Raw genomic sequence first — 19,925 nt, forward strand, 5'->3', positions numbered from 1 at the left:
TTAATATATTTTTTAATATATAATCAGATTAACATGTTTAATTTTACGCTGATTTTCAATAAAATTTTATTATTTTTAATTTTGAAAAAAAATGGATTAAAGCAATTGTTAATATTATTGTATATGTTATATATATATATATATATATATATATATATATATATATATATATATTTAAAAAATAATATATTCTTTTAATGTAATTAAAAACGTTAATTGATTTATATCTTTCATTTTTATAATTATTTTTAAAATCCAGTACATTATCATATTTCAAAGTTTTTAAGATTTGAATTTTTTCAAATGTTAAAAAAGTGTATACTAATAATTTTAATAGGAACACTTTTTATTAATAAATATTTTTAATCTGTATCAATATTTTTTTCATTAGTTTCGATGATGTATATTTTCATCAATAATATAAGCATCATCTAGATTCTTTTTCATTATTATAGATTTAAGAATTATAACTATTTTCATTATTAACTACTTACCTTTTTTTGTTCATAACTTTTTTCATTATTATAGATTTAAGGATCATAATTATTTTCATTATTAACTACTTATCTTTCTCTGCTCATAACTCTTTTTATAATGAAATTAAAATTTCATTTCTTCTTTTTGTTAGAGTTTTAAACAGGGAAATTCATATGTTTTAGTTGAAGTATCTATGTATTTCTATATAAAATAAAAAGTTATAATATATAAAATATTATTAAAGATAAATATATAAAAAATGAATAAAAGTAATAAATTTTGATTCTGGTTGTAGAAAATAAACTTGATCGTAAAGTTATATTTAAAAATCTTAAGTTTCTTTTTATTTTATTTTTATTCTTTAGTAAATATTTAAATTTAATTTTTAAATCTCAATCTCTTTATAGATATGTAAAATTTATTATTTTAAATCATACACTTAATCAAAATTTAGGATATAAGCTTATTAATATATAAAAAAATTATTTATATAATAAAAAATTATGAGAATATTAGGTTTAAAATTATTAAGTTAAAATATATTTTAATAAAAAACAATTATAATTTGATAAGGCGGGAAGACAAGCCATGCATTGACGCGTTTATTAATTTGTACCGGAGTGGGAATTTGAAAGAAGATGAAAAGATGCACATTTGTACTTTAAAACGGTGATGTTACGTAATGAAAACATAACTTTTAGGCATTGTTCTTTTAAGGGGATTTGAGGGAGTGGATTTAAGAGGATTTGAACATAACTTTTAGGCATTGTTCTTTTAAGGGGATTTGAGGGAGTGGATTTAAGAGGATTTGAAGATATTTTTTTTTTCGTTAATTTGAGTGAATTTGGAGGTAAATGTCCAAATTGATTCTCATTTACCTCCAAAGTCACTCAAATTAACGACAAAAAAGATTATATTCAAATCCTCTTAAATCCCCTTAAATTCACTTCCTCATATCCACTTAAAAAACAATATTTAAAAAGAGGAAGTCAGTGCCTCTCTAGGTTTCTGTTCACGAAATGAGAAAGATGGGCTCAACCCCTATCTTTTTTTTTTCCTAAGTGTTTCATCTTACACCTCTAACATAACGTATCATGTCATGTTACACTTCAAAAAAAAATATTTTTAACTTTCTAATATCTATAACTCTGATTTTTTCAAAAATTTTATTTTTAACTTTAATTAATATCTTTTTATTTTCATCTTCTATTTATTAAAAACATTTTAATAAATATTTTTTATTTTTTCTCTTTTTTTATTAAAGACATTCTACACCACTTTAATAATAATAATATAATTTATTTTAAAATTTAAATATAATTTAATATAATTTTATATTTTAATATTTATTAAAATATGATTTATATTATAATAATATTAAAAAAATAATAATAAAATAAAATAATAACGATGGAAATAGATAAAATTTGATTTAATATAATCAAATATATTAAATCATATTAAAATATTAAATTAAATTAAATTAAATCATTATTATATTTTAAATAGGAACAAAAGTTTTTAAAAATTTGTTTATCATATCAAAATCTATAAAATATGTTAACAGTTTTGTTTTTTATTTAAAAAATTTAATAAATATTTAATTTAGTTAAAAATTATAATATTTTTTATTATATTTATAATTTAATAATTGTTAAAATATAATTTATATTTTTATAATAGTTTTATGAAAAAAATAAAAATAATAATATCTAAAATAAAAGTAAAAATAATGAAAATAAAAATAATGTTTAAAATCACATTACATATATTTAAATATACTATATTATATTAAAATATTAAATTAAATTTAATAATTATTAAAATTTAAATAAAAAACAAACTTTTAGAAAATGTGTTAATCAGATATAGAAATCCAACAAATTTATGATACGGATATCCGATAAAGAAATTTTTTTAAAATTTTGATTTTTAATTAAATTTTAATAATTATTTAATTTAATATATTTAAATATATTAAATGTGATTTTTAATATTATTTTTATTTTTATTATTGTTATTCTTACTTTAATTATTGTTGTTTTTATTTTTTAATAAAACTATTATAAAAATATAAATCATATTTTAATAATTATTAAAATATAAAAATATAATAAATAATATTATAATTTTCAATTAAATTAAATATTTGTTAAATTTTAAATAAAAAACAAAACTGATTTTTGATATCCGATATACAAGTTTTTTAAAAATTTTGTTTTTATTTAAAATTTAAAATTTGTTTAATTTATTTTAATATTTGAATATAATTTAATATATTTGAATATATTAAATCAAATTTTATATTATTATTATTATTATTTTAATTATTTTTTACTTTTTTTAATATAACTATTATTATAGTATAAATCATATTTTAATAATTATTAACATATAAAATTATATTAAATAATATTTAAATTTTAAATTAAATTAAAATTATTATTAAGGTGGTGCAAAGTGTCTTTAATAAGAAAGAGGAAAAAGTAAAAAAATATTTATTAAAGTGTTTTTAGTAAGAAAGAGAAGAAAATAAAATGATATTTATTAAAGTTAAAAATGAATTTTTTGAAAAAATTGGAGGTGTTAAAAATAAAAAAGTGTTATTTTTGGAGGTGCACTATGAGATGTTGGAGGTGTAGGGTGAAACACCTTCTTATTTTGTTGTGCTGTTTTTTCTCTTTTCTATGTACATTCTTGTGTTTTTTTATTAATTTATTCATTAATTTTATTTTATTTTTGTTTTTATTTTCCTTTTTATTTTACTTTTATATTTTTTTATTTCATTTTATTATTTTCCTCTATTTTTAGTTATGGCTTAGTTCTTTTTTTCCTTGTGCAAATTTGTTTTTTGTTACCCTGCTGTTAATACTCTCTCTTTGGGCCCGTTTATGGAGAAGAAGATTTTTGCAAATGAAGAGAGAAAAAGAAATCTAGAGTTTTTGCTTTGAAAGAAATTACTATGCAAGGTTAATCCATGTACCACTTATGGCAAAGGAATAAAACCATAAACTAATTATATCTTTACTTTGAAAGAAGTTATTATACAAGGTTAATCCATGTACCACCTATGGCAAAAGAATCAAACCATAGACTAATAATTCTCACAAAATTACACACTCATTTTTACTTAAGATTAGATAGTTATTGTAGTTTTAGAATAACCTCTAAAATGAAATCTCTACATCAGTACATTACACTATTAAACACTACCACAACATCTCTCAACGAGACTCGTGGACTTACGTCAAACACATAACTATTGAATGTCACTATAAAATTTGTCCACGAGATCCATGAAATTACGCCAAACACATATATCATGCACATAATCAATAACAACTCATCACCATCACCATACTATACATGAATCATTGTCATACACATTTACAAACAAGATATCAATTTATGAAGAATCACAGTTTCCATAACACACATCCAAAGAATCCATGATAAGTCATTCAAATAAGTAATAATCAGAAAATCACATAAAACATACATTGATTTTAAAACATAAAGTGTTCAACATCGGAATTGGTGCTAACTCTCACATTTTCTCTTGCCTAACGAATTATGAAGAAAATAGTTCAACACCCAAAAAATAAAAAGTTTGTTGACTTCGTAATTCTTAATGCCCAAAATGGTCATTCAACCACTTAGAGCCTAGTGACCTTGACCTTGCAGCGCTCAACGCCACTTAAAGTCGCTCAACGCCACATCATACATAAACTAGCAGTTGTAATTCTTGATCTATTTGCACTCAATACCTATTCAAATGACCAAAATAGTATCCTTAACATTTTGATTGATTCCAAAACATGTTTAAACCTTATATTAGATATCAATTTGCTCACTTGACCAATGATTTAGTCCATTTAACAAGCAATTGCATAAGAATTTTTTCATACCAAACAATAAGATTTCATACTAAAATCAAGCAATTATACCGTAACACAACAAAATTTCATCAAGCTTAAATACCCAAATTCAATAACTCAATTCATTTAATCAAATCTAAGCATACCATATGAGATTATCAAAGTACTTAAAAGCTTAAAACAACGCAATTAGCTTCTCTTACTTGACAAATGATCAAATTGTCATAGGAAGCTTAAAACAACTCCAAACACAAAGGAAGTTATACATGCTCTTATGAACAAAAGAAACACGATGTACACCATTAAAATAACTAATTAGCAAAGACTGAAACTGATGACTTAAAAGACACATGCAAGCTGAGCGGAATCCACATACAACAGATAAGAAAATAAAAAAATGGGTTGAAACTCAACTTACTAATACAGAAAAGTTGATCATTCTAAATTGATCCAGATTGAAAAACTCATCGAGAAAAATTCAACTGTGATCATTCCAACCGAATTTGACCAAGATAGACTGAGCCGAATGTCGATTGAGATCGACTTAACTAAGTTTTTTCTGTAGTCTTCTCGACCTAATTCAGTCAAATTTAGACTAAAACTAACTGAACCAATTTTTCTATCAATTTAATTAATTTTTCTTTTTAATTTTTTAAATAATTGTTCAGATTAGTTTAATTTATTAGAATAAAAAGTAATTTAGTTCAAAACAAACTATTTTTTATTCAGTTTAATTTTTAATAATTTTGCACAGTTTAATTAATTTTGTCTATATTAGTGATATAATTATGGTTGTAGGTTTTTAAATTTTCTTTTAGGATTAAATGGGTATTAAGAAAAACTTGGGGTGCAAGTTGAAGAAAGAGAGTGCAGGAAGAACACCCTAGTGGAAAATGACAAATCAAATTTCAATTTCAACGTGTGGGCCCAAGAGACACACGCCACTACTAAGTAAGCACCACGTATAAAACCGTAACATTGTATTTTCTTCGTTCACCCTCTCAGTCACTCACTCTTCTCTTACCGTTTCGTTGGATTCGATTACAATGGCGTCCGAAGGCATTCTTCTCGGCATGGGAAATCCTCTCCTCGACATCTCCGCCATCGTCGACCCTGAGTTCTTGAAAAAGTAAATCACTCTCGCCACCTTTCTCTTTTGCATGCCGTTATTTCCTCCATTATCGTTACTTTTAATTTCCTGAGATAACGATTAACATCGTTTCTTGGATGGTGAAACGACGTCGTAAATCGTGTGGTTTGCTTCTGAGTGTTCTTTCTTTTGTTTTTCTGTCTGACATGACAGGTACTCTCTCACCTTGAACAATGCCATTCTTGCGCATGACAAGCACAAACCTATGTGAGATTTCTCCGTTTACGCGGCGCTGTGTTGATCGCCCTCTAACGCCTTCGTTTTGTTTGGTTGAGTTTGCGGTTTGTTGTTTTGCTTTGGCGCCTGAGGTTTTTTTATCATTGGAACGTCGAATTTTGTGTCATTACAAGCACTGCAGTCCTTTACACTTTGGAGCGTGATGTTGTATATAGCTTTTGACTGTGTTTTTGGGATATCAGAAACGTGCTAGTTTGATACGGTTCTTGGGTTGCGTGGGCTTATTCTTATTAGGACAAAACTTAGATACTGTTATATGGTAAATAGTTGCTTGGGTGATTTTATATATATATATATATATATATATATATATATATATATATATATATATATATATATATATATATTTTAAAATTATAATCAAAGATTTACTTTAACAATCAGACCAAAGGTCTGCATTAAAAGATTTACGGTGAAATCTCAACTCTAATTGAAATACAACACAAGAAAATGTTTACAGAACTGGATCTAAGTTTTATATTAATTATTGAAGGAATATTTAGATTCTGGTATGTCTTCCCTTATATACCTGGTAATTGGTATCCCTGTGAGTATTTTTGTATTGTAAAGATTTGTTGCAATAGTGCATATGGTATTCAGACTCATATTTTAATAACATTTTGGATCTCTCTCTGCTCATCTTTAATTGCAGATTATTTTATGGTTACCTGTTAAAACATATATTTTTAGTTAATTTGGTAAGATGCCCCATTTCAGATATGAAGAGTTGGTTGAGAAATATGACGTGGAGTACATTGCTGGAGGTATTTCACTAGATCTGGAGTATTGCATAATATCAAAAGCGAATTGAATAAAAGAAAGAAAGAAATCGATTAGCAGTGGAAAAACATAGTTGGTAATGACAGTTGCTACAATTTGTTTTTTTTGCTGGCAGGTTCTACTCAAAATTCAATCAAGGTTGCTCAGGTATGTATCTCTATAGTTAGTTAGTAATACTCTGGATGTGTAGTAGCTTTGGTTAAAGTAATTTACCATTACTTCTTGTAGTGGATGCTCCAAGTTCCTGGTGCAACAAGTTTCATGGGTGGCATTGGAAAGGATAAGTTTGGCGAAGAGATGAAGAAGAGCACAAAGCTTGCTGGTGTAAAAGTAGGTTTAATCACTCATCTTCTCCTCTCATTGTGACGTGCTTCTCTACACTGGCATAAAAATTATCTTATTTTTCATTCACCAGGCTCACTATCATGAAGATGAATCCTCACCTACTGGAACTTGTGCTGTTTGTATAATTGGTGGCGAAAGGTCAAACAATAACAAATTTCTGTATTTTTTTGCTTCAGTGTTTTTTTATAATTGAAATTATTTTATGCCGTTTATAAATAAAGTATGTCCTTCAGCCTGACTTCTACTTGATTGCAAATTTTTGGAAGCCTTACATTTTGATCACCTCTGCTCTGAATACAGGTCGCTTGTTGCAAACTTAGCAGCTGCAAATTGCTACAAGTCTGGGCATTTGAAGAAACCAGAGAATTGGGCACTAGGTACTTTGTTGTTGGTCTATGCAGGCTCTTTTTTTTTTCTTAATTTCTTCATGGCTGTGTAATTCATAATTCAAACTTCAGTTGACTGACATATTTTATTGTGCAATTTTCCCTCACAGTTGAAAAGGCTAAATATATTTATATTGCTGGCTTTTTCCTCACTGTATCACCAGATTCTATCCTGTTAGTTGCTGAGCATGCTGCTGCAAATAACAAGGTTAAATATGATTGAAAATTTTATTTATTTTTTCTTTTGAAGGAGGTTTCGGATGATTAATTGTATTTATGTATGCAGATCTTCTCGATGAACCTTTCTGCCCCTTTCATCTGTGAGATATTCAGGGAGAGACTGGAGAAAGCTCTACCGTAAGGATTCATCTCTGATAAATAAAAATGATTGAAATGCTACATATTTGTTCTTAAGAATGTCCATTATGTTATTCAGGTATACAGATTTTGTTTTTGGAAATGAGACTGAAGCAAAAATATTTTCTAAAATTCAAGGCTGGGAGGTAACCCTTGATATCAGATATTTAGGCAAGTTGTGGTTTTGGATGTAGAATGTTAAACCATTACATTTATTGGTCTTTTTTTTCTAGACTGAAAATGTCGAGGAGATAGCTCTAAAGATTTCCCAATGGCCAAAGGCATCAGGAACGCACAAAAGGATAACAGTTATCACACAGGGTGCGGATCCTGTATGTGTTGCTGAGGATGGGAAGGTGAAAAAGTTCCCCGTGGAACTTTTGCCTAAAGAGAAGCTAGTTGATACAAACGGAGCAGGTGCTGTGCTAATAGTTTTAAGAGTTCAAATGCAGTTATTTTACGTATTTATTTATGTAAATAAATCTCGTAATGGTCTTTCATGTGATAAGCGGATACATAGGGCAGAGTGGATTAGTTGGAGAATAGCCCTATAGTTGAGGTGCATAATCATTAGTTTAGGAATGGCTTAGATCGAATGGGGAATTAATTTTCTGATTATGTAGTTCATAATGAAAAACATAACATTGTTTGATTCAATATAGTGAGGAAAGGCTCCACTTTTTATAATTATTTAAAATAGTATCATTATTTTGGCATCTGTCATAACTATTATAATATTAACAATTTACGTATTTTGAGATTATGTTCTTATTGTTCTATTTAAAGGCTTAATACTTTTAATAAACATGTAAGTAAAGTTTAGTAGCCTATTTACTGGTGGGTTTTTTACCTATTTAAAAGAGTTCTTTACCAAATAGACTTTAGACTAGACTATGTTTTAAAAAAGTGCTAAACGGCCCTTTTAGTTAAATAAATCAGCTTAAATATGAGAATTAGGTCAAGCTTAGGCTTTGTGTAGCAAGCCTATTTTCACATGTTGCTGTTGACTTCAATTGTGATATGCTCTAAATCCATGCTGGCTATAAATTCTGTCATACACATACATACAATACATAATTCCTCTCTGCACTTCTTTTAAATGCATTGGATTTTATTCTCATACAACATTGCCTACCAACATGGAAAGATCGTGACATTATTTATGATTTTTAAGGCACGCACATTGGTAGTTTATAAGCAAGATGTGGATTTAGTTTCATCCCTCTTATTTTTTCTCTGTAGGAGATGCATTTGTTGGAGGATTTCTTTCACAATTGGTTCAGGAGAAGCCCATTGAAGAATGTGTGAGAGCTGGCTGTTATGCAGCAAACGTTATCATCCAAAGATCTGGCTGTACTTACCCAGAGAAGCCTAATTTCCATTGACTGATTTCTCTCAGTTCTATTGCCTTTATGAACTTTTGATTGTCATCAGGAAACATCTTGTTGTATTGTGATAGTTGCTGTTAAGTGCTTTTATTTTTCATCCCTTGGGTGAATCAGGAAAAGTTTCAGTGGAAGGAAACGGACAATTGAATTGTTATATGGCAGTCTTATTTTTTGTCAAGTTTCTTACCAAGTGTTTTTTTATTTGACATTGAACAATGTTACCGTGCTTAGGAAATGAGTAGGCCTGCTTGCCACTTCGTCTGCGAGTATCAATCGCCTGACCCGATTGATTAATTCTTTTCACATTGGCAAAATTTCCTAAAACACGATTTACTGGGTTGAATTTTTAGATATTTAAAATTGTCCTCCCCTAAAATGATTTTTAATATGAATATTTTGAATTTGATGAGTTTGTTCAGCTGCTTTACTAGTTCATCTTGTAAAAATGTTAAATTGCCATCTTAATATGCCTTGGATTTCTAAATATTTTAATTCAATTTAAATTCGGTTTCCCTCGTTAAGAGTACAGGGTCTCCGTAGTGTAAATAGTTTACTATATTTACAATTCAAAATCTGTCAATAAATTTTATTTAAAAATTGTAAGTAATGTGATGGTTTTTATATGGACAAAATTTATCGGACAAGAATGAGACAAAAAGCTGACGAAGTATTTGATTATCGTGTAAGAGGCGATTATGCCTTTGCTTAGACCATATTACCAATTGATTGGTTCTCTTCTGCTGAAACGGCTTGCTTGGAACAAGGACAGCTTTGTGCAGCTGGATCGCTGAAACGCTCTTTTCTTTTGCTACCGACCAATGCTTTTGCTATCCGAAACAAATTTGTTTTGTTTAGCTAGCAAATTAAGGACATTCCAGAGCTTCAGTTAATATTTTATGACCATTACTTTCATCAGTATTCACTGTTCAATCTAATTCGAAATCTAAGTCCTTAAAATAATACATTTTGGTAGTTCATTTTTTGTTTTTTAAAAAATCACATGTAATGAAATTGGTCAATAAATGTTTTTTTAAAATTTAAATTGGTAATAAATTATAGTTTTTAATTAAATTTTTATTATTTAAATGTTTTGCTAACATAGTAATATAATTGATATCATATCACTTTGTTTAATGAATTATTTTGTATTAATGATAAACGACTTAGTTTTGTTTACTCGTCAAACAATAAAAATAAAATATTATGTTAATCACAAATTTAGACAAAATAATACATAAAAACAATTAAGGTGATTAAACAAAATATTAACCACGTCAATTAATGAATATAAAGTTTTTAAATACTGATGACAAATAAAAAATATTAAAAATAATCAAATTTATTAATAACATGAAATTTAGTTAAATTATGTAAGTTAAATCATATAACTCAAATAATTTAAGACATAAGAGTTATTGGCAACAGCGGAAGTTTCATTTTAACGGTTTTGTTTTATCCTGATAAAGTAAGTCTTCTGAAGTGGAAGCCCAAATCAATATCTCGACGACTCATCTTTTTATTTTCATAATCTCATCTTCTCATCTCGTATTGTCACCTAGAGCGTTGAATGCACGGCCATACCGAAGCGCGTGAGAAAAACTCCCAGAGTCATAGCCAGCCAGCGACCACCACCTTCTCTTACCTTTGTTGAAAGAAAATCGCAAGAAAGGAAATCACAACGTAACTAAAGAAACAAATCGGAGGCATTATTTGAATCGCCATGAGCGACCACCACCCACGGCTGCACCACCTTCGCTCCACATCGCACCTATTGAAGGAATCTCTGTCATCGTTCTCATCCAATTTCATCACATTCCTTTTCCTCTCTCTCCTAACCCTCTCCTTCCGAACCCTCGTCGAGACAGGCACCGCCCATGTCACCTCCTTCATCGACCGCGACCCTTCTCTCCGGGCCCTCCTCTCCCGCCTCGACCTCGCCGGAAACGCCCACCATCACGGCCACGGCCACGGCCACGACCTCCCATCCACAGCTGCCAACCACGCCCTCCGCCACCGACGCCGCCCCTTCCTCCACCTCACCCGCGTCGGAACCCTAGACGATGACTTCTTCTCCGGCGACGATGACGACGACCGGTCCCTCTTCGGCTCAATCCCCAAATCCCCCGCCAACGCCACCCTTCTCACTCTCTTCCCCTTCTCCCCCACCTCAGCCTTCTCCGATCTCCTCGCCGACGACGGAGTTAGGGTTTCTCAAGTCATCCGCTCTGGAACCACCTTCAATACCCTGGGATTGTCCTCCCTGTCGTCGCGAACGCCTCGCGACGACGATAGCGGCGACAGCGAGGAGGAGAAGCGGGACGAGAACGCGGAGAGGAAGGAGGGCGTGGATTTGCAGTTTTTCGTGAAGGGGATCGAGGTGGGTCGTCGGGACGCGGCGGCGCTGTTTTTTCTGGTGAGTTTCCTCTCCGCCGCCTATGGATGGGTGATTCTCGTTTTTCTCGTGACGTATTCGTGGGTGTTGGGTGTTGTGTTCGTCTCCGTTGTGAATGATCTGTTGGGGAGGTTTAGCTCCGTTACGGTTTTGGTTTGGGATGGTTCGAGGTTAGGTCTGAAGAGGCTTTCGGGGTTTATTCTGATGCGTTGGGCTGTGAGGGACGCGTTGACTCAGCTTCTGGGGTTGTGGTACTTCGGAGAAATTGAGGATCAGTACTCCTTTTTCAAGCTCTTTGTGAGGTTGAAATTGATGCCCTTCTCTGTTATGTCTCCTTGGGTTAGGGGCTTTGAGAGAGAGATTTCTGGGTTCTTGTTTACTTGGTTTCTGGTGGATACTTTTGTTGCTTTTATATTCTCCGTGGATGCTTGGGTTGCCATTGTGGACTCAAGGAAGAGTGGGAGGGAGATTGTGAAGGAAGGGTGCTATTTGATATCTACTATGTTCAACCAGGCTATTCAGGTTAAGTGCTTGGAGGCTATACTTTGTGGGTCCTTTGTCAGGTGGGGTTTGGGCCGGGTTTGCGGGAGGTCCTTCGCCAAGATGTTTCAGTCCACCATGGAGGTTTACTTCATGGTTACTTGGCTTTTGTTTTACTTTGCGGCAAAGTGTAGGGACGCCGATCTTCATGGTAGGAGGTTTGGACAGAGGGAATTAGAGGGCTTGGTTGAAGGTCTCAGATGATATTTGAGGGTGGTTGAACTTGGATGGATGAATGTGGTTTTTTCTTTCTTTTTTCTTATTGTGATGCACAAGTAGCAGCAGCAATGTTTCAAAGGTTCTTTGTGTCTCCCACATTTGCCGTCGCTGTTGCCACCATTCTCTAGTTTTGTCACCAGCTATGTGTCAAATGTGTACTTCACCAAAAGGCTGATTACTTCTCGTGTATATTCTGAATGAGGGTAGTTCTTATGTATATTATTCATGGAATTGTTGAATTAGTTCACTCAAATATGTGCTGGTGATGATAGTCACAAATTACAGGGTTTGGGTAATGAAGAATGGTAATGATTTTTGTCCATGCAACTTGGGCTTATGTTGTGATGACAAAAGTAACTGCATAGCCTTCTGTTTGTTTGGAGTGATGCTCCATTTATTAGGGAGATTTGGTGGCATGACTTGGACATAATCACAAACAATGAAAAGCACTTTAATCTGCTACATAGAACAGGGAAAATTATTAGTTTGAGTTATGCATTGTGTCCCCCTTTTAGAAATTCTCCAGGAAGGCTGTTCATGCTAATACTTTTTTGTTCTGTATGATTATCAAATCCTTTTCATAAGCAAGCCTTCACATTTGCTGTATGTATATAATCATCTTGTAGAAAGTTCATAAAACTTGTTTTGCATCATGGAGTTACTCGACTAAGTTTGAATGAGAGGAAAATTTTGGCTGATAGCAAAAAAAACTAGGGCTACATCAAGGCGCATTCCAAGTTTTTAGTTATTCTTGGAGAGCTTTGTGTGTACTTCTGCTAGACTGTTTTTTAATATTCAGAGTAAACAGTTCATGTTTTCTCTCTGGTGTTTTGTATGTTTACTTTGTAATAATTTGTCTTCCTGAATTTGCAATCCTTTCCCTTTGACTAGCATCGAGGAATGCGATTTTTTATGTATAAATGTTTTGTTAGAGTAATGGAATTTACCTGAAGATGAATTGTGATATAAACTGTTTGTAAAACCAACTAGATTGCACTTTAATGAATTGTACTGTTTCTCCTGGCTGTTTGTGAAACGAAAGTTCTTTGAAGGGTTCCCCTTCTCACCTATTGCTGATAACAATCTTATTACTATCAAATACATGAAGCACTTCTTCATGAAAAATAAGTGAGCAGCAGTCTTAGGATTTCTGTTTTTATACGGTTTCACTTGGTTAGCTTATTTGGTCTTCTCTGATAGTCCACTCCATCCAGCCCGGGGACATGGAATGCTGTTTTTCAACCAGATAGCTTCGGAATTGACCTAAAAGAAGGGCCATTACGAGGGAGGGGAGTTTGTCTATTAATTTTTCTCATATTGGACAGTTTTTCTGTTTTGATATATAACCTAAATGCACTTACTTGATCTCATGCCCTTTTTTTGTAAAGCTGCAAGAAGACCAAATACGAGAAAATTTCTTTGAATTGCTGTAAGAAAACTGGAGGAGATAATTTTGAAGTGTGCATTGAATAAAAAAAATAGAAGGAAGCAAAAACATAAAAAAATGTTTTCCAAAGTGAACCTTGCTTTCTTTTCATTACATTAAAAACTTGAACTAAATGAAAAATATTGCATGATTACTTGTATTTGTTTATATCCTCTTTTGAACAAACCTTAATAATTGTGCGTGTTCTTGAAATCCTAAGGAGAGCAGTTTTCGAAAGCAAACTTGAAGCAAAAAAAATGGAGACAGCTTTAAGAACAAAGGGTGAGTTTTCAAATTTTATTAGAGAAAAACGGGGAAGGAGGCAGCGACTAAGCAGCAGTTCTAGTTGTGTGGTGTGGACAAACCAAAGTATGAAAGTAAAAAAAAACATTGTGTTTGTGTGTAATGGTGAGACAAGACACTCACCATCCTGAACTTATCCAAAACAATCAGATTGATTACTAGTTCAACATTTTTTTCACTCGAGAAAACATCAAACTTGAAATGGAATATATTATATAGAGATAATAGAGGTAGCCAAGATGAACGTGCGATTTGAGAAAGTAGCCAAGGGTCTCCGAGGCCCAGACAATTGCATTCATTCGTGCTAAAATAATAATATAAATTAAAAGCACTCGTAAAATTCACACATTCCATCCGTACATGATGTTCCTTCATAATTGCTCTCAATTCAGAAAACAAAAAGTTAGATACATTCAATCTTTGTCTTTCGAAATCAAGGCATCAAGGCATGAGATCCACGGATCCGGACGACCAATGATATGTATATAAACATATTTTTATTAAGTGAATGATATCATTTTAATAAATTAAAAAAGAAAACAAGTTTTTCATTAATGATTTGTTAACTTGTGAAAGGTATGTGATCTCATTTTTATTATCATCTTTTTTTTTTCAATTTTGAGGCTTAATCTGATATATTTTATAATAATATATTGAAATGTGTTAATTTTTAAAACAGAAGCGAGATATGCCGGAAGAAAAATAGTATATAATAGTAGTTAAATATCTATAACAATGTGGATTAGAAATTCCTTGTTTTCATACACATTTTATATTATTATTATATCCTTAATCATATTTTAAAATCTTAATATTTTTAAATTTTAAATTATTATTCTGATTATATATATATATATATATATATATATATATATATATATATATATATATATATATATATATATATATATATATATATATATATATATATATATGGGTTTGCTAACACTTACTCATGTTTTTCACTTGGTACATTTTAACAATGTGTACCGAATTTTAGTAGATAAAAATACTCTTATATATCAAAACAAAAAAAATTCTTGCTCACTTCCCTCATTCCTCTTAACCCTTTCTCTTTCATCTCTCTCACTCTAACATTTTCTCTGTCATCCTATGGTAGCTCCAACTGAAAAAATCAAAAACACTGGCGTTAAACAATCTTACAAAAAATAATTTTATAATGATTTTCACAAGCATAATGACATCAAAGGAATTGATAATTCGTCTGGAAAAAATCATAAACACTCAGTTGTTAAACAATTTTTTACAAAAAATGATTTTATAATGAATTTTCATTTTATAATTGGTAATTGGCCTAGAGGGTTTTTTTAGACATGATGATTCAACATATGCAAATGATGAAATTATAGAGGTTAGTAAAAATGGGCATATGATGAAATTATAAAGGTTAGTAAAGATGATGAAATTGAAGAGATCTTGAATGAACCTTTGCCTGAAGGTGAATATCTCAATGACTCAACTCTTTAGAAAGACAAATGGTTTAACTACAAGTGTTTCTGATTTTTTCAATTGGGACTACAGTAGAGATGACAGAGAAAATGTTAGGTTGGAGTGAGAGAGATGAAAGAGAAATGATTGAGAGGAATGAGAGAGGTGAGTAAGGGTTTAGGGATTTCTTTTTCTTTTTAGTTTTGAAAATGAAAATTATTAAAATACCTTTAACCTTAAAACTTAGAATTCATGATATATAGGTAAAAATGACAATACGTGCTAGGATATGCGGGTTAGTAAACAATTTGCTATAAAAAAAAGTATGAAACTAGTTAGAAATTTAAGTATGTAATCTTGTATAGGTGTATCATGTTGATCCATCCCATCCCATCCTACAACCTGTATTTTTTTTTAATTTTGTATTCTTGTGCGTTGAAAATAACTAAATACTCTCTTCATTAATATCAAATATTTATAAGTACTGTTTTTTATAGCAGATTTTCTTATTTACTTGTAAATAATAAATAATTAATAATTAATCCATAAGTGTTATATTGATGTAAGAAAATATTTCAATAAGATACTCAAGTTTATGATTAAAAAATTATAAATAAATTTAGAAATTTATGATTAAAAATTATAAAACAAAAATTGCAAATTGTTTTCAATTTATTCTAGGCAACTCCTTCTTGCACCTATATAGTTTAACTTGCATCCATGTAAACTTCAAAATTCCAAATTATCATTTAGAATTTTCCTCTTTTGGATTGTTTCATATAGATAAGGACAAATAGATCATTTCACTACCCATGACAGAGCAAGTTGAAATATACGGAGGTGGTGTATGAAGAAACACCCTTATTTTAGTGTAGAATCTTAACCCATATTTTTGAAAAATAAAAATGATATACTCATAATTTATATATTTAATTATTGTTACTGATACAATAAAAATGAATGCATATTTTAGTATAACTATAACTATAATGGTAGTTTGAGTGTAATTAATATGCTCACATTTTTAACAAGTTTTTATCATTTCATAAATTTTATTTATTGAATATTTGAGAACGTTTCTAAATCATGTTTTATAGAATTAATATGAGACAATATTCACTTTTAATTCTTTAAATATTAAGAAGAAACTATGCACTATTTGTCCAAAATTTTAAGACAATGGATCTTTTTTATCTTTGTATAATGTTCTACTTTCTCATTTCTATCCAATGTGGTTTGGATTCCCAACAATACCTCCAAGGGCGAGTTACTTCTATATTGGTATAGTCCTCTTCTAACGGAAGCATTCACAGATATTGTCCGTTTTGGGTCAAGTTCTCACGGATTTGTTTTTACTAGACCTTTTATCTATAGAGGTATCTTATATATATATATATAAACTCATATCTATCTCTTATTTTATCTCGACAGGTATTATTTTTAAGACAAGTTTAAAGTTACACTAGAGTTGCTTTTGAAACTTAAGTTGCAGAAGAAGTTCATTTGAACTTATTTTTCCAAACTTTAATCCAAAACAGCACATAGTTAATCGAAACCTTGTGTTCGAAGTCATTTAGATATGAAAAATAAAAACATTTCCTTGACAATGATTTTGATGGCTCCAACAGATGAAGACGGAGGAAAATCTAGGTCAACCAGTGCAAATATCTTTAGGTTAGGCCCAATGGTTCTGCTATCATTTGCAGAAGGACAGAATGTGTTGGATGAGAAGACAAAACTTGTGTCCATTAACTGAGTATGACATGGTCTCACAGGGATCACCAGAGCTAACTCTCAATAATTCAGCTTCCCAAAAGTTAGAGGTGAAAACTCATTATTTTCGTTCCGGTAATACTTCACCTTATTCACAAGTTCATACTTAGATCTAATTTAAATATACTTTTCTTCTTTAATTCTTATATACATTTTTTAAAGATAAAATTATAATATAACTGAGTTCTAAAGAAAATGGTTCAAGAGACTACTTTATTATCTCTACTTTCCTCTTTATATGTTCTTGTACGGTTTCCAAACACATCCTTATCCCAATATAAATGCTATACATAGTTTATTTATATGCATGTAGAGTATCAGATCTACCTTGGACTTTGGTGGGCACACATGTCTCCACAAACTTTTAACTTTTCTTCATGTTTGTAAGTACCTTAAAATGTGTGTTTGTGTGCACATGTATATGTATATGTATATAATACTGTAAAACTTAAGTTTTCTGCATATTACTACACTACAGTTAATTTTCTTATTGCTACCAAGAGATCCTCATCATCCTTAAGTAATCCAATCCAAGGATCAAGTAATCCAATCCAAGGATCAAGTAATTAACACATATTGAAAACTAATGAACTTCCCTTAATTTGCTCAATGCGCTAATTAACTCTGCATGTTCCCTGATAAGAGAAAAAACACAGATAACAAGAACCTCGATCTACAACATAATATTTTATGGCTACATATATATATATGTGTGGTGGTAGTTGTTAGAGGTAAATAATGACTCAGACGCAGAGAGAGAGTCGTTGATTATGTGGAGAGGTTGCACAGCGAAGGACAGTGAGGAAAAGATGCTCAGTGCAAGGAATATAGAGCTTTGAATCTGCAATGAAATCGTACTCATCCTGAGCCTGATCCAGCAAGGTCTTGAAGAGAGGATGATGGAGCAACGTGATCTTTATCACATATCTCTTGTGGTGTTCTCCCACGTACACAACCAAATGACCCTTTGGCACATCGTTCGGAATATCAGATTCTCCTTCATTCTGCATCCATGGCCACACTTCCCATTCGCAGCAGTAACCGTAGGCACCACACTGGATCACTCGACTCCCCACTTTCTTCCACTTGTTAAGACACCCTCTCAGAAACTTCCCCTTCATTATTCTTCTCTTCAAGCTTCTAAATGTGTTTGTGTGAGAGAGAGAGAGAGAAAGAGGGAGAAAAAGTACGTGGAGTACTCCGAACATGAAAATGTTTATATAATTGCGGCATGGCAAGTACAAATGTTCCAGAACATTATGGGATGCATTTGCTTTTCTAAGTCAGATACTTATTTTTTTTTCTCCTTGTTTGATATAAAAGTCGTGTTTTTTTTTTACCTACTATATAATCTTTTAGATTTTTGTTTTCAGTGTGACATGCAAAACTTTCATTTTAAGAATGGTCTTTCTAATTACTCATTAATTACTGAATATTCTGATGATCCTCTCTCTATATAGATAGTTCTTTCCCTAATAAAAACATCTACCAACAAGCATGGCAGAAGACTCCAATCTGAAAACATTTTAAGAATGTGAAACATTTTATTTAGGATTTGTGTTACATTCGGCTAGGTTTTACTTGAGCTAAAAACCAAAGATACAGTAAATGGTTGACATGATACATCGTAGCTTTTGCCTATACAATTATTGCGGAAACATCAATATCCAATTAGTGTGTCAGATACTTGGATACATCAAAATCTAATATATATTATAATATTATTCTAAAGCGTGTCACAGATACTTAGCTGACTTTGCTTTTTAGCAGCTTCTTTGTAGCATTGCACCTTGTCAAATTATACCAGCATGCAATGCCAGAGTAATTGCTTAGAAATAGTAGATTAATTTCAGTTATAATACAGTCAAAATAACTTTTATGTTAGCTCTCGCTAGATCGATAGATATACATGTCATTTACACGGTTTTTGGCTTATAGCTGTAAATTTAATTTTAGAATGTTTTGAATTTTAAGTTAAAGGTGACTTTTAACTAAGTAAACATATTGAAAAATCTAGGTTTTGTGTGATCTTTTAAAATGGTACTTACAATTACATTTACTTTTGAATTAGTAGAATCAGGCCAAAATGTCAACTATATACTAGCAGTTAAAATGAGGAATCATATTTACATAACTTTTTATAAAAGTTATACAGAAGAGAATGAAATATATGATAAAATAATTAACATGATTAAGAGAGATAGAGCACAAACAGTAACACTGCAAATAAATAATAAAAGACTGCTGCATTGACAATATACAGACATACCAGTTAAATTTGCTCATAAAAGCCACTTGACAGTAAATTTAATGTGCTAATTTAATTAATATCTATCCCAAGATGTAAGGACAGTGTCTTTCTCTGTAATTCTTAAAGGCCGGTGCCTGATAGAGTGACCTTTCGAAGTTCTTAACATTCAGACCCCACAACTTGGTTAGGAAAAGATAAGATATGAATGAGGGATGGGAAAAAGCTTTTTGGGTGAAGTGCAAAACCGCTTATTTCTCTTGAATTTTCATATTTTTATATTCCTTTCTATTTTACAATGTATATTTAGTAAGCTTTATATAAGTGATAATAAATTCTAGTATAATTATTGCTGTGTATTTTATCCTTGTATCACGGATAAATAAACATGAGCAGCCACAAACATGTGTCTCAAGAGGATGTGATACCCACATCTGTTTATTTTCTTTAGTGCATTTAGACCTACTCAGACATTTTTACTGTAGAACATTGGTGTCTTTGTCACTTTTTAAGCACGTATTGATGTGAATTTATTGTTCTTATTTGGACTTGTTTCAGATACAAAAACCTTGAATTT

General features: G+C 30.8%; 3 protein-coding genes across 3 annotated transcripts; 2 read left to right on the forward strand and 1 right to left on the reverse strand.

The window, feature by feature from the left end:
• The first annotated feature begins 5,357 nt into the window (after positions 1–5,357).
• LOC108322401 (adenosine kinase 2) lies at positions 5,358–9,176 on the forward strand. The gene is made up of 12 exons (XM_017554476.2): positions 5,358–5,484; positions 5,659–5,712; positions 6,460–6,506; positions 6,638–6,669; positions 6,751–6,852; positions 6,938–7,005; positions 7,168–7,244; positions 7,364–7,461; positions 7,540–7,610; positions 7,690–7,756; positions 7,844–8,027; positions 8,853–9,176. Exons 1-12 carry the CDS (start codon positions 5,402–5,404, stop codon positions 8,993–8,995), a joined length of 1,026 nt encoding a protein of 341 aa, XP_017409965.1. The 5' UTR covers positions 5,358–5,401; the 3' UTR covers positions 8,996–9,176.
• A 1,180-nt stretch (positions 9,177–10,356) lies between these two features.
• LOC108322469 (uncharacterized) lies at positions 10,357–12,476 on the forward strand. The gene has a single exon (XM_017554574.2). The coding sequence runs from the start codon at positions 10,719–10,721 to the stop codon at positions 12,132–12,134; it is 1,416 nt and encodes a 471-aa protein (XP_017410063.1). The 5' UTR covers positions 10,357–10,718; the 3' UTR covers positions 12,135–12,476.
• A 5,264-nt stretch (positions 12,477–17,740) lies between these two features.
• Positions 17,741–18,221, reverse strand: LOC108322432 (auxin-responsive protein SAUR50). The gene has a single exon (XM_017554507.2). The coding sequence runs from the start codon at positions 18,219–18,221 to the stop codon at positions 17,844–17,846; it is 378 nt and encodes a 125-aa protein (XP_017409996.1). The 3' UTR covers positions 17,741–17,843.
• Between the last annotated feature and the right edge of the window lie 1,704 nt (positions 18,222–19,925).

This window comes from Vigna angularis, chromosome 2 (assembly GCF_016808095.1).
Source record: "Vigna angularis cultivar LongXiaoDou No.4 chromosome 2, ASM1680809v1, whole genome shotgun sequence".
Classification (NCBI taxonomy): domain Eukaryota; kingdom Viridiplantae; phylum Streptophyta; class Magnoliopsida; order Fabales; family Fabaceae; genus Vigna; species Vigna angularis.

Coding starts and splice junctions, on each gene's coding strand:
- LOC108322469 (XM_017554574.2), top strand. CDS start 10,719: ATGAGCGACCACCACCCACGGCTGCACCACCTTCGCTCCACATCGCAC.
- LOC108322401 (XM_017554476.2), top strand. CDS start 5,402: ATGGCGTCCGAAGGCATTCTTCTCGGCATGGGAAATCCTCTCCTCGAC. Junction 6,507..6,637: donor CGTGGAGTACATTGCTGGAG/GTATTTCACTAG, acceptor TTTTGCTGGCAG/GTTCTACTCAAAATTCAATC. Junction 7,757..7,843: donor CTAAAATTCAAGGCTGGGAG/GTAACCCTTGAT, acceptor TTTTTTTTCTAG/ACTGAAAATGTCGAGGAGAT.
- LOC108322432 (XM_017554507.2), bottom strand. CDS start 18,221: ATGAAGGGGAAGTTTCTGAGAGGGTGTCTTAACAAGTGGAAGAAAGTG.